Source organism: Oreochromis aureus, linkage group 4 (genome assembly GCF_013358895.1).
Source record: "Oreochromis aureus strain Israel breed Guangdong linkage group 4, ZZ_aureus, whole genome shotgun sequence".
In the NCBI taxonomy this organism is placed as follows: Eukaryota; Metazoa; Chordata; class Actinopteri; order Cichliformes; family Cichlidae; genus Oreochromis; species Oreochromis aureus.
In genome coordinates, this window is record NC_052945.1 from 24645009 (window position 1) to 24659133 (window position 14125).

Here is a 14125-nt window from a genome sequence, read left to right on the forward strand (position 1 = left end):
TCCCAGTCCTCGAGAGCTACTGCCCTGCAGCTTTTAGATACGTCCTTGTTCCAACACACCTGAATCAAATGAATGCCTCGTTATCAGGCCTTTGCCAGACTTGATGGCATGCAGAAGAGGTAATCCAACTATTTGATTCAGCTGTGTTGGAGTAGGGATGCATCTAAAAACTGCAGGACAGTAGCTCTCGAGGACTGGGATTGGGCACCCCTGCTCTAAAGGTTCTAGGAGTCATAATTTAACTCTCTATCATCCGGTCATTCTTAATAAATTAATTAAAGACTGATGTTCTTAGATTTCACATTGTATAAAAACCATGTAACTTTTATCACTTCTACAGAATCCACAGCTGCATAGTTTTTTAGTTAGAGCCTCTTAATCACCTCCCTTCTCATCTCCTCCTGCCTTTTCCTGGCACAAACCTTTTGACATGTAATAATAAGGCTTTTGTCTCTCTATTTAAGTAAATGAATATGAAGTAACAAAGAAAATTATTGACGTCTGTTTACTCCAAGGGCTGTATGATTGTTCTCTTTAAAAACACATGTAGATTCATTTGTTTGTATACAGCAAATGGTAAATGGACTGGTTCTTATATAGTGCTTTTCTACTCTACCTGAGCACTCAGTGTTTTACTGTGCAAAGGTCTTGGAAATAGTTGCAGTGATTTATTGAAACATGTGAAGGCATACAAGGAAATGCAGTACATGAAGCAAAAGGTTTGTTTGTTGTCACCAGATTGAGAGTCAGTGTCTGGTATGCCCACTGTTATTCTTCATCGCAGCCTGAACTTTCTCAGGCAGCTTTCTTCTGATTTCTTTAAGTAGTCTTTAGGAATACTTCTCCAGGTTTCTTGAAGGACATTCAGAGCTCTTCTTTAGATATCGGCTGCCTTTTGTTTGTTTTTTTGCAAAGATGATCTCACACGGCTTCAGTAATGTTGATGTCTGGGGCGGCCAATCCATGACTGATAGTGATCCACTGCAGGGCTCGCAAAATTGCTAGCCCGACGTCCCGGGGCTAGCGATTTTTTTACAGTCGGGCTACCAAAATCTATCTCAGCCCTGCCCGTCGGGCTATAATAGGAAGGAAAAATATATGTCAATGCTTTTGCATTCTTTCGGAAATGTAGCTGAGTAATTATGTCATTGGCATCGGTGAGCCACTGTCAATATGTGACATATTGAAATCGCGTTTGAATTTGCTGTTTTTTTTGCTTTCACTTTGCGATCGCGCGAACTATGTATAGAGAGCAGCAGTACTGATTGGTGAGTGACGATTAATTGCGCACCAATTCCTCTAACATCGTCTTATCACGCATTAGCTTACTATTCAAACCTGACAAGTGAAATCTCCCGCAGCAAGCTTAAACATGTGAGAGGTTGATTGCGCAGAGAATCGCTGATCGTTATGTGAGTGCATGTGTAAAAGCAGCAGGATATATATTTTGAGCCAAATAGGACGGGTCAGGGTGAAGAAGTGACAGCCAAAGAAAAGCCGACCACAAAACGGAAAAGTTATGACAAATCAGACTATGAGGCAAAAAGAAAGCTCAGCTTTATGGTTTCATGGACAAAAGAATTTCTGTGGCTGGAATATGACAAGCTAAATAACCAGGGGTGCACATAAGTGGTCCACAGGTGCGCATTCACTGTCAAAATAAAAAACGCGCACAAGATAAGAAGTTGCAACGTGCGTTTGCGTACATAAGATTTTCTGGAGGAGGACAGGCATTTGTTTAGAACTCTTAAAGATGTCAAAGAAGCTCCTTTAAGCAATTACTTTGGTGTTCCTCCACCTCCAAAGAAATGTCAGAAGGAGTCTGAACCGCAAAAGAAGCGAGTATTGTTGGAAAAGTGGTTGCAGGAGGTGAGCTGGCTTCAAACAAATGCTGAACGCACAGAGATGTGGTGCAGAATATGCCGTGAAAATCCCACTCTAGCGGACAAAAACAGTGCATTTTGTATGTACGCAAACGCGCGTTGCAACTTCTTATCTGGTGCGCGTCTTTTATTTTGATAGCGAATGCGCACCTGCGGACCACTTATGTGCACCCCTGTAAATAACATAATGTTCTGCCGGGTGTGTTGTTGGTTTTCCCTCGATTTCTGAGTCGACAAGCACCTTTGTTACTGGGACCAGTAATTTTAAGAAAGACCCCCATTAGAACCCATGAGAAATGCAAGAAATGCATTATTGCTCAGTCTGCAATATCTTTCCCAGAACAAACACCAATTGCAAAGAACATACTAAAAATAAACCTGAAAAATCTGTTTAGAGCAGCGTACTATGTTGCAAAGAGTGAACTACCATTGGCAAAATTTAGCAGTCTTTGCAAACTTCAAAAAGCAAATGGCCTCGATCTTGGTTCCACTTGCCTCTTACCCGTGACTTCAGTGGAAATTTCAAATTCAGGATCTGACACAGACTGATTCATGTTCTACACAGTTCTTACACGTTCATAGAAATTTCTGTTCAATTAGAACCAAGTATTTGAGTTGATGATTGTAATTTTTATACAATGTTGTAATTTGTGTTTCACAATTTTTTGATTAAGGTTTTGTTTCCGTTACGATATTATACTTTAATGTATAATATTGTAAATGAAACAAAACAGGAAACAAAACATCAATCAAAAAATTGCTCTGTTTTATTCGGGCTACTTAAATTTATTTTGGGCTACCTAAAACTGAAGAGTCCCTGCTCGAAGGGCTACCAGGGATATTGAAATTTTGCGAGCCCTGCACTGTATGTATTTCTATCCAGATACGCTTTCACTGCATTGGCAATGTGTTTGGGATCAATGTTAGGCGGAAAAATTCATACTTTTAGCATTGCATGGTGGATCAGAATTCATACATTTTGACAAGACTTGCAACACCAGTTGGTAAAATGGCACCTCAAACTATAACTGACTCGCCACACTGTTTTACACATGGCTGCAAACTTCTGTACCTCTCTCCTGAAGGCCTTTGTAGATACTGACAACAATTTGAACCAGAATTTTCAAATTTGCATTCATCACTCCATCAGACCTGTTGCCACTGATTTCTGGTCCAGTTCTTTTGTAATTTAGCATACTTCCGTCTTTTCAGCATTTTTCCTTAAGAATGGCTTCTTGACAAGCCACCTTTCCACTGAGACTATTTCATATAAGGATTCAGTGAACAGTAGAAGGATTTTTTCCTATTTCATAAAACATGAAGTTTCTTGTTTTGTAGAATAGAATGCCTTTATTGTCACTATACAGATGTCCCCCACTTCTTCAGTTTTTTCACAGTTTTTAAGAACACATTTTTGGTAAACAGCTCTTTGGGAATCAACTTCTTGGTGCAAAAATACTATTTACTACCTGTCAAACTGTTATCTTTTCATTCAGCTAAATACATGGGATTAAATGTGTTTTTGCAACGACTGCTAGTAACGAAGGGACAATTTAAAATTGGTTCTTTGCTAGTTTGTCTGTTATTTGTGGGCACAACAGTGGTTTATCTCGTGAGTTAGGTCCCTTTTTTATGATTACACCTCAGTTTTGACTTCATAAATAATTTTAGGTTCTAAGTAATGTCCGTGTCATCCTTCAGCTGAAAAAACCTAAATGTGGTGGAGTGGTGTCGCAGCTGTTTAGGAAGTAAAACTATACGGCTTACAGTGATTTGCCTTCCGTCTGTGCTGCTAATCAACCAATTAAACATATTACATACGTTAGATTCCCAGACTAAAGACAAGTCAAGATGACAGCCTTAATGATCGTGGCTCTGAATTAGCATTTTCTTTTACTTTGTTTTTCTGTTTAATTTGTTTGTAGGTATCAACCTTGATCTTCTGGAGCGTCTGCAGTTGCCAGTTCCAGACCAGGAGAGGAGTTCTTACAGCGTGGTCCTCGTGGAAAGACTTATTAGAGTTATGAGCCAAGCTGCACTGCCAGGTAGCGCACACACACACACACACTTCCACATTTGGTGTGGTGTTTCATACCTTTTAAAAAAAAGTACCCTTGTTTTTTTTTTTCTTTTGATGTTCATTTTATTTGCATATTGCTAAGCTGAACATATAGTGTATGCACTGGCACACTGAGCAAAAACATCTGTTACGAGAACTTCTAACCCAGCAAATGCAAATGAGGTAGAAATTTTAGCTGTTAAAGCTCACAAACCATGTATAGACATTTTGCATGATGTGATGCATGTGGTGCATTTCTTAGATTTTCGACCTAACAGGAAATAATATGTTATATTTGATACTTATTTATGCATTTCTCTTACTTGTGTGCAGATGGTAAAGTGCGTCTAGCTACCCTCGAGCTGAGCTGCCTTTTGTTAAAGCAGTCTGTATTGTCTGGGAGCAACTGTATTATCAAAGACGTTCATCTGGCCTGCCTGGAGGTACAGCACACCCAAGCATGCTCCTGTGACATTTCAACAGTCCTGTTAGCAGACTTTATGACTCTCGCAAATACAAACTGCTTAAGGGAACATGGGACCTCAGCAGGAAGTAACATCCTGAAAATTGTGCCATCCATAGGAGTGAAGCAACCCTTTTCCATGTAATTCTGTCACTTCTGTAGAATTCACAGCTGCAAGGCTTCTTGGTTAGAGCCACTTAGTGACCGATGATATTTTTACAGACCTCCCATCTCATCTCCTCCTTCCCCCTGTTTAAACACTGACATTTAGTCCTGCTCTCTCTGACACCAGACACTCTTCCTCTCTCTTCCATTTTTTCTGCAGCTCACACTGTTTTACATATCTGGGGGGTTTTTTTTTTTCGTTATCCTTCAGGGAAGTTATATTTCCTTTTCTGTCACTTCATGGTAATACTCCCTTTGTTTTTTGTTTTTTGCACTCACATCAAGTTCAAGGAAGAAATTGCACAGCTGTCAACGAGTTCCTTTTCTTTTTACAAAATTCACAATTTTGAACTGAAACCTCATGTTGGTAATTTTAAAAGCTTTTATTTTTCGCAGCGGGTTTGGTGAAACTTTAACTGTTTTTTTTGGTATTGGTTAAACATCACTTGGGGGGTTTCTGCTTGGAGAATTTCCCACCTCTGACACAGTTTAATAGTAATGAAGAGACACTTTTTTTGGAGGGGGGAGGGGAGTCCAGGCTGTTTAAGCTTAAAGGGTTGTGTTGATGGTTTAAGTGCTCATTAAGAGCATTATTACCCAAACAAGCAGGCTTTGGACTGCTAAAAATGCTCAGTTTCCAAGACTGTCTTTCCTGTTCAATTTGTACAATAGATTATCCTTTATATGGGCATTTTGGGCATCAGCTCACAGGAGGAGCACAGCAACCTCACCACATGCTGCACGTCAAGCCTCCTGTTTCCTTAATTTAGCTCTAACGGCTAATATCACACAGATGGTGATCTGACCATGGCTATAATTCCTCCTATCCTAATTCAGGGTCTAAGGGGGGCTGGAGCCTATCCCTGGACAAGTCGCCAGTCTGTTGCAGGGCTAACACATAGAGAGAGACATCCATTCACATTCACACCTACAGTCTATTTAGAATTATTAATTTACCAAACCCTATGCTTGTCTTTAGACTTTGAGAGGAATCCAGAGAGGACTCTTGCAGGAGAGAAATCACACAGAAAGACTCCAGATTAGATTCAAACTTAGGACCTTCTTGCCGTGAGGTGGCATTGCTAACCATTGCATCACCATACGGCCCATATAATCTAAAGCTTACATTTTAAACTAATTCGAAGAACATTACTGTCTGCTTATAATAATCCATAATCAACCATTTTACTAACTTTCAGATCATTACTTTCATCACAGCAGCATTTAAAACACACGTGGGCGTTGATGTTACAGTTTCATTACACTTACAGATTGCTGTGAATGGGATTCACTAGTGGGTGTTCATCAAGTATTGTTGACATGTCTGTTTTTCTCAGGAACAGCAGTCAGTAACACAGTTTTTGTCTTTACAAGTAAAGTAAGCTGCTGCATAAGTGGTGCTCACTGAGTCTATATCTTATCAATGTCCATAGAAAAACTTATCTGGAAAATTCCATTGCAGATTTGACATTTTATTATACTGTGTTATTTTCCAGTAATGGCAATAGCAGAATTATTTAGAGGAATTGAGTCATGTTATGGGAAATACACTTATTGGCTTTGAAAAATTTGATATGAGGTATGATAGGGCTTTCTGTTAGCAGCTAGCTGAGAGACAATAGAATAGAATAGAATAGCTTTTTATTGTCACTGTTACAAGAACAGTGAAAGGCAGTTTGGCATCTCTCCATGTGTGTGGAGTACACAGTAGCGTAAGTATTTACACAATAACAGACAAATTTACATTTACACAAGAAAGATATGTACAAGTTATACATACACCTGCAAACATACACGCACATACATACATGGTAAATGGTAAATGGCCTGTATTTATATAGCGCTTTAATAGTCCCTAAGGACCCCAAAGCGCTTTACATATCCAGTCATCCACCCATTCACACGCACATTCACACACTGGTGATGGCAAGCTACATTGTAGCCACAGCCACCCTGGGGCCCACTGACAGAGGCGATGTATATAAATATGTATATATACATATTTGCATCCGTACATGCATACACACACATATTTCCACATACACGCTTACATCTATATACAGTTAAGCCCATAATTATTCATACCCCTGCCAAATATTGACTTAAAGTTACTTTTGTTCAATATGCAAGTTCTTTTTTGAGCAGAAATGACACAGGTGTCTCCCCAAAGATAATAAGATGATGTACAAGAGGCATCATTGTGGAAAAAAATATTTCTCAGGTTTTATTTATATTTTAGCAAAAAGTATCATGTCCAGAATTATTCATACCCTTCTCAATAATCAATAGAAAAAAGCCTTTATTGGCTATTACAGCAATCAAACGCTTCCTATAATTGCAGACCAGCTTTCTGCATGTCTCCACAGGCATTTTTGCCCATTCATCTTTAGCAATGAGCTCCAAATCTTTCAGGTTGGAGGGTCTTCTTGCCATCACCCTGATCTTTAGCTCCCTCCACAGATTCTCAATTGGATTCAAATCAGGACTCTGGCTAGGCCACTGCAAAACGTTACTGGTGTTGTCTGCTAACCATTTCTTCACCACGTTTGCTGTATGTTTTGGGTTATTGTCGTGCTAAAATGTCCACTGGTTCCCAAGGCCAAGTTTTTCTGCAGACTGCCTGATGTTGTTGTTGAGAATCTTCATGTATTGCTCTTTTTTCATGGTGCTGTTTACTGTGATTAGGTTCCATGGTCCATTGGCTAAAAACACCCCCAAAGCATTAGGTTCCCACCACCATGTTTGACAGTGGGGATGGTGTTCTTTGGGTTGAAGGCTTCTCCATTTTATGCCAAATGATCACAATGATGCCAACATCATTGTGACCAAATAATTCAATTTTTGTTTCATCTGACCATAACACTGAAGACCAGAAACCTTCTTCTTTGTCCAGATGAGCATTTGCAAAGGCCAAATGAGCTTTTGCATGCCTTAGAAGTGCCTGGAGAAGTGGCGTTTTCCTTGGTCTGCATCCGTGGAACCCAACAGTGTCCGTTGGACTGTCTGCCTTGAGACATTGCCACCAGCAGAGCCCAGATTCACCAGAATGGCCTTGGTGGTGATCCTTGGATTTTTTCACCTCTCTCACTATTCTCCTGGCCAGCACAGGTGTCACTTTTGGCTTCCGACAACGTCCTCTGAGATTTTCCACAGTGCGGAACATCTTGTATTTTTAATAATACTTTGCACTGTAGCCACTGGAACTTGAAAACATTTGGATATGGCCTTGTAGCCAATTCCTCACTTGTGAGCAGCCACAATGCACAGCTGCAGGTCCTCACTGAGTTCCTTTGTCTTAGCCATGACTGTCCACAAACCACCTGCAGAGAGAGCTGCTGTTTTTCACCTGTTGAGTTGATCAAAACAGCTATTTCCAATTAATCAGGGTAATTAGGATGCTTTAGAACAGCTTTGACTATTTGGAATGGTATGGAACTTTGGATTTTCCCAGAGACTGTGACAGTTTGTAAAGGGTATGAATAATTCTGGACATGATACTTTTTGCTCAAATGTAAATAAAAGCTGAGAAATATTTTTTTTCCACAATTATGCGTCTTGTACATCATCTTATTATCTTTTGTGAGACGCCTGTGTCATTTCCAGTCAAAAAATAACTTGCTAGTTGAATAAAAGTAACTTTAAGTCAAAATTTGCCAGGGGTATGAATAATTTTGGGCTTAACTGTACATACACATACATGCCATCTAATTAGCAGGTGCATTGAGAGGTGCAGTGTGATCAGTGATATTGCACATGGAGTGGGGGGGGGTGCTGTTGGAGCTATACTAAATAATGTTATAATAAATACAGTTTAAAGAGGTAAGGGTGTTGGTTGCATTGAAGTATAATTATTGAAGTATAATAGAACAATAAATAGTTAGATGAAGAGGGGGAAAAGAAAAAAAAGATTTGCAAATTGTTTTGTTTTTTTTTTTGTGCAGATGAAACCACAGATATCTGACACAAATACGGACTCGAACTTCTAGTAGAGGAAAAACCGTTTTCGCTGGAAGCACGAAATATAATGCAAATCCTTTACAGTTTTATCTCACCCTGTGTCCTCCACTGTTATCTGTACTGTGCTTTTTGCATGTTACATGTTTATGTGTTTGTGAGTCTGTCTGTCTGTGTGTGTGTGCGTGTGTGTGAGATACCCGAGTGACTGTTCAGACTGTCATGTTTGTGCTTGCAGGGTGCCAGAGAGGAGAGTCTGCATTTACTGCGACAATTCTACAAGGCGAGTACATAATAACACAGATTCATTCATTCATATGCTAACCTACAAAAATAAGAGCCTTGTTTTTTATGTCTCACCTGCCCACACATTGCATTGTATATCAGCATGAAAAAAATGTAAAGAACTTGCACGGCGGTTAACATTGTCATTAGCGTTAAACATTAAAGTGTTTAATGTTGCAGCGATAGATTTTTGGCATTCGTACAATGTAAAGTTTGTTGTTCTGCCAGACAGACAAGGATACTTTACAAGGAGTCAAAATAGGAAGTAAAAAAAAGTCTGGTTTTAAATCCAGTCCTTCTAGTCTCTTCAATCAGCTCAGTTCAATCAGCACCTGCCGGTAAATTCTGGTTTGTCTGACAATGAAACTTTACAAATGAAAGTAAAACCTTCTGGAGATAAGACTTTATTGTAGGTGCATGAGACACTGACAATAACTGGAGCCATTTCTCTGAAGGTACTGTATAAGAGACAAAACTGAAAGTGTTTTCCATACCCTATATGTCATAGTTGCATGGTTAAATAGCCGGTAGATGTCTTTCTGTTTCATTTTGATTATTTGAATATCAGTTTTGGCATCAGTCATGATTCTGTTATTTGCAACATTTGGGAAAATGTTGAAGAGAAGTGACTGAAACTAATACCAAAAAAATGTTTAAATCTGTAGACGAAACAAAGGAAAACCACAGAAAATGTTTAATTCTTGTTTTTTGTTCATTTGGAGGTTTTGCCTTTACAAAGAAAAAATGTATTGGTGCAATTACAAACTCAGAGTGGAAACTTTATGGTTCTGTGAGTTTGAACAGGGTTTTCTGATGAACCACAACAAAAACAAACCAAAAGAAAAACAAAATTGTAGTTAAATATTCAGAAACTTCAACATGTCCAGTCGACATAAACAAATTTAAAGGGATTGATTTATTTGGACAAGAGGATATTTGATCGTCTTTGAAACAGTACTATATAAATGTATTGTATTTAAACAAAAACTAAAGGGGAAGCCATTTGTTCAAAGAGCAAAAACATCAGCAGTGATATAATATTCTTCTGGAGGAAAAGTGAGTACACGATTGGCCTTATAAGCTGGAAACTCAGACCACCTCATTCATGACATAGTCTTTCATTTGAAATGTGATTCAGGTTTTCTCTCATATGGTCTTCCTGTTTGTACTTCCCCCCCACAGCTTTTCAGTGAGAGTCTGATTTTGTGTGTTTACTGTCCTAAGGCATTGTAAAAAAACAGGAATAACTCATTTTTGTGACTGGTTGCTAGTAACAAAGCGCCTAAAGATAAAATTTAAAATTGGTTCTTCATGTGGACACAACACTGGGACATAGCTTGAGTTAGGTGTTTTTTTTTATTCTTGAATGATTCATTGATCCGTGTTAAGTGGTTAATCAAAAAAAGATCCTGAAAATGATCAGATACTGACTTTGAAAGACTTTTAGAAAGTCTGCAGTGCTCAAGGCACATAATATGAGTACATAAAAACTGACCAGAAAATTGTGCCCTTGGATGCAAAAAGTAAAGAACTAACCGTCAGCTCAAGAGTTTTCCACACTTTCGTATGCAATGATAGCCACGTGGTAAATAAAGCTGAAGCAATAAAATCAGTTAACCTGGCGGTATACTGATAATCTATTATCAGTATACCGCCATCGATCACACTATGGTTTTGACTTGAAAATCAATTTTAGGTCAGTTTAAGTCACGTCTGTGTCATCGTTCAGCTAAAAAAAGTAACACGTTTGGGTGTTTTGCTTTCTGTCTGTGCTGCTAATTAACCAAGTTAATGCTAAGTATGTTAAAATACAATGCCTTCAACCTACACAGGTCTTTGTGTTTTTACCCTTCAGCTGTTAAAGGCTGGTAGGCTATTGTTGTCACCCCGCTGGATGGGCCGGTATGGACACCCACTTTTGTGAATGTGATAACTCAAGAACGAGACGACTTAGGATTTTGAAATGAAAACCATAGGTGCATCTACTTCAAAATCTCACACAAGTTCGAATCTCAGTGTCCTCAACCTTAAGGTCAAGGTCAGAGGTCAATTCTTCTGACAATCGTAAAATGCAGTAACTCAAGAAGGATTTTCACATTTATACCATACATGTCTACTAAGAGACTGATTAGTAGCACTGGCAACCGCCAGTATCTTTATTTTTTGTGGCAAGCACATGACGTTTAATTTAATACAAGTACTCATTTATATTATATAATATCATGTATGATATATCATATTATATAATACTTTTATGTAATTTAATATAATTGCCATTGCCATTTAGATCTGACCTTGATTTCTTTATGAGAAATGGCTAATGTGTTTTGGATTATTATTCAGCTGAAAAGTCTGCTTCTGTTTGAACATCACTTTCAGATCAATGATCTTAAATCTTAGAGCTTTCTGTAGCAGATTTAGAAGGTCGGTAGTTCGATCTTTCAGCTCCTTCAGTCTGCATGTCAAAATAGCTTTGGGAAGGATACTGAACCCAGAGTTGCCCCTGATGTATCCACTGGAGCGTGACTGTGTGACTGTTAGGTTACAAACACTTGGGCATAGGAGAAAAGCACTCTCTGTCCATGTCTCTGTTTATACTACATTATGCCAAAAGACCTGCCTTTCAGTTGTTTGACAAATTGTTCTTTTTGGACGGCAAACAGCTTGCTTTCTACAAAGTGAGGGGTTTTTTTTTAGTACATATTAATTTCAGATTTTAAAATCTCAATTTATTTTGATTATACCACCATTAATATCCACTGTTTGAAAGAGAATCAGGTGGTGGTGTGTTTGAACACGTCGGAAAAGTCACCAGTTCTTTTCTACGTCTGCCAGTTCTGAATGTACTTTACACTGAAGAAGAACACCTTGTTCTTATTAAACTGTCATAGACAAACTGCTTGCATAGGCAGGTAATGCAAATGTGTCAAAAGGTAAAGGTGTCAAAAAGAAACCGAAACCACATCAAGTGTCTCAAAAAAGATCCTCATGAACTCTGTAGACCGTAAACGTGTCTGTGTCGTGTTTCTTTCTGTCCTGGATATCCTGTTTAATGTTACACCTTAATTTTGTTGACAGGAATTGACAGATGAGATGGACTTGTGCCCTGTGCTCCTAATAGCATGTTTATTATGACAGGGCATGCATAAGCTTGTTATATTAGCTAGGGAACAGTACTTTCTGTTTCTTGTGTGCAACAGTAGAAGAATGTCATTACACTGGGAAGTTGACCATGGACCCAAATAAACCAAGCACTGGATTATATATAAAAGTGATACTTAACATGTATCTATGGGAACATGTGCACTTGCATATGCTGTTTTTTTACACCCTGCATGCACAGACTTGCGCCCACAAAAAAAAAAAATCCCCAGAAAGCCTTTCACCTAAATGGTTTTCTTTAGTACTGAATTTATCTATTTTTTGCCCCCGTTTTCTCTTGTTTTTAAACTTCTTTTCAATGTCACTGTCAACACAGGGCGAAGAAATCTTTCTGGACATGTTTGAGGACGAATACAGGAGCATGACGGTGGGTTAGCCTTCGTTTAATGTTTGCTTTTCCTCCCCTCCCTATTCAAAATGAAATGAAAATCAGCCCGAGTTTGCAAGCACATTTCTTTTTCTGCTATTAGGTCTGGGTGTTCTCATACAATGTCGTCTCTATGTTGCAGAGTAAGCCACTGAATGTGGAGTATCTAATGATGGATGCCTCAATACTGCTGCCACCCACTGGCACTCCTCTGACCGGTATTGACTTTGTGAAGAGACTTCCGTGTGGAGACGTGGAGAAGACACGCAGGGTGCGTCCGCTCACACACACAAGCTCAGTGACAGTGTCCTGGAGAAATCTATTATTGTAGTTCATGCTGGGTGTTCTTGGTACACTTCCAGAAATCTCAGTCCTCACAAATGAGGAGCAGACAGGCAAAAGAAAATCCACTGACACACCCAAGTTCAGTGGACATACATAGACAGTCAGGACTTGTGGTTGAGTTTTCCTTGAAGAGTTGTGACACATCGAAGCAAACCAGTGAAATCATTTTTACTTAAAATAATTTTTTAAAAGGTTTGTTTTGTTTTTGTGATCAAAGGTTTGCATCTGTCATCTAAAAAAAGTCTTATTAGGATTTTTAGAGGAGCACTGTTGGGCGTTTATTCTTATGCTTTGTTTAAAACTGCCAGTTTTAGACAGAAGGTTTGTTGTAGCATGCAATTTCTCTGTATGTGTTTGTGCCTGTTTGTTTATGAGTGGGCCTTCTCATCTCTTCAGGCGATTCGAGTTTTCTTCATGTTGCGGTCCTTATCACTTCAGCTTCAGGGAGAACCCGAGACACAGCTCCCTCTGACCAGACCTGAAGATCTGATCAAGACAGACGATGTCTTAGACCTCAGTAAGACACACACAGAGACTCAAAGGCATTCTCATTGTACACTGTGTAATACCAGACCACAAGCTACAGCTGCTGTGCAGATTTATTTCCATGCTTACAACAGGATAAAAGAATAACGACACGAGATTGTCTCATTTCTTCTCTCACCCCCTTTACCTCACTCACGCTCTTCACCCAGTAGGTATACAGCACAGATGCAACACACTACCGTGGGTAAATGAAAATACAAGCACTCGCAACCACAGAAACACAGAGACGAGCTTAGGGAACAATCACAAACACCTGTGCACAGAGGTTTATCTTACACAGAGATAACCTGAACTGTCTTCTCATATTGTGCACAGGTGTGTAGTTGTTACATGCAGACGTAATAGAAACTTACACGTGGTTAGCGCTGCTCTGCTGTTGAGGATCGCAAGTATAACTGCAGAGTAATGTGAGCGAGAGTGATGACAGTGTCTCACACAGCAAGTGCTCAAATTGTGCAAATCCATACTTAAACATTTCTTGTTTACGTGTTTCTGCATGCGTCTGTGGCTCCCTTTTTTTTTTTTCTTTTTTTTTTTTTTGCAAGGTTTTCCGAGTACAGGTGTCAACCTCATAGCAAACCACTTCTCGACGCAAGTCCGCTTTCTACCAACAACAACATACGTATGTCTGCGTGTGCACATGCAGTAGCATCAAAAATTTTGCATTTCAAGAAATGGAGTATTGCAGAATCTATATTCTTTAGCTGGTAAAGGTTTTGTATCTAAATGGAATATGAAACATCTGAAAACAGTTCGAGAGAGACTAAGCGCACCTTTAGAGAAGTAACAATCAGCACAGTCGCAACAGCTTGCAGTATAAACACGTCCTGAAATCTTTATGAAGATCAGAGTTATTCCAAAAGCAATAAACAGATTTGTTACACGCTAAATCATCA

At 39.1% G+C, this 14125-nt stretch overlaps 1 protein-coding gene across 6 annotated transcripts in view; it reads left to right on the top strand.

The window, feature by feature from the left end:
• The window catches only part of clec16a (C-type lectin domain containing 16A), a 53882-nt gene that overhangs the window by 23496 nt on the left and 16261 nt on the right, over window positions 1–14125 (top strand). For all 6 annotated transcript variants that reach the window (XM_031728515.2, XM_031728517.2, XM_039610869.1 and 3 more), the window contains 6 exons: window positions 3809–3928; window positions 4276–4385; window positions 8763–8807; window positions 12288–12338; window positions 12481–12609; window positions 13080–13200. In XM_031728515.2, coding sequence (XP_031584375.1) covers window positions 3809–3928; window positions 4276–4385; window positions 8763–8807; window positions 12288–12338; window positions 12481–12609; window positions 13080–13200 — 576 coding nt within the window. The remainder of the gene's footprint in view (window positions 1–3808; window positions 3929–4275; window positions 4386–8762; window positions 8808–12287; window positions 12339–12480; window positions 12610–13079; window positions 13201–14125) is intronic.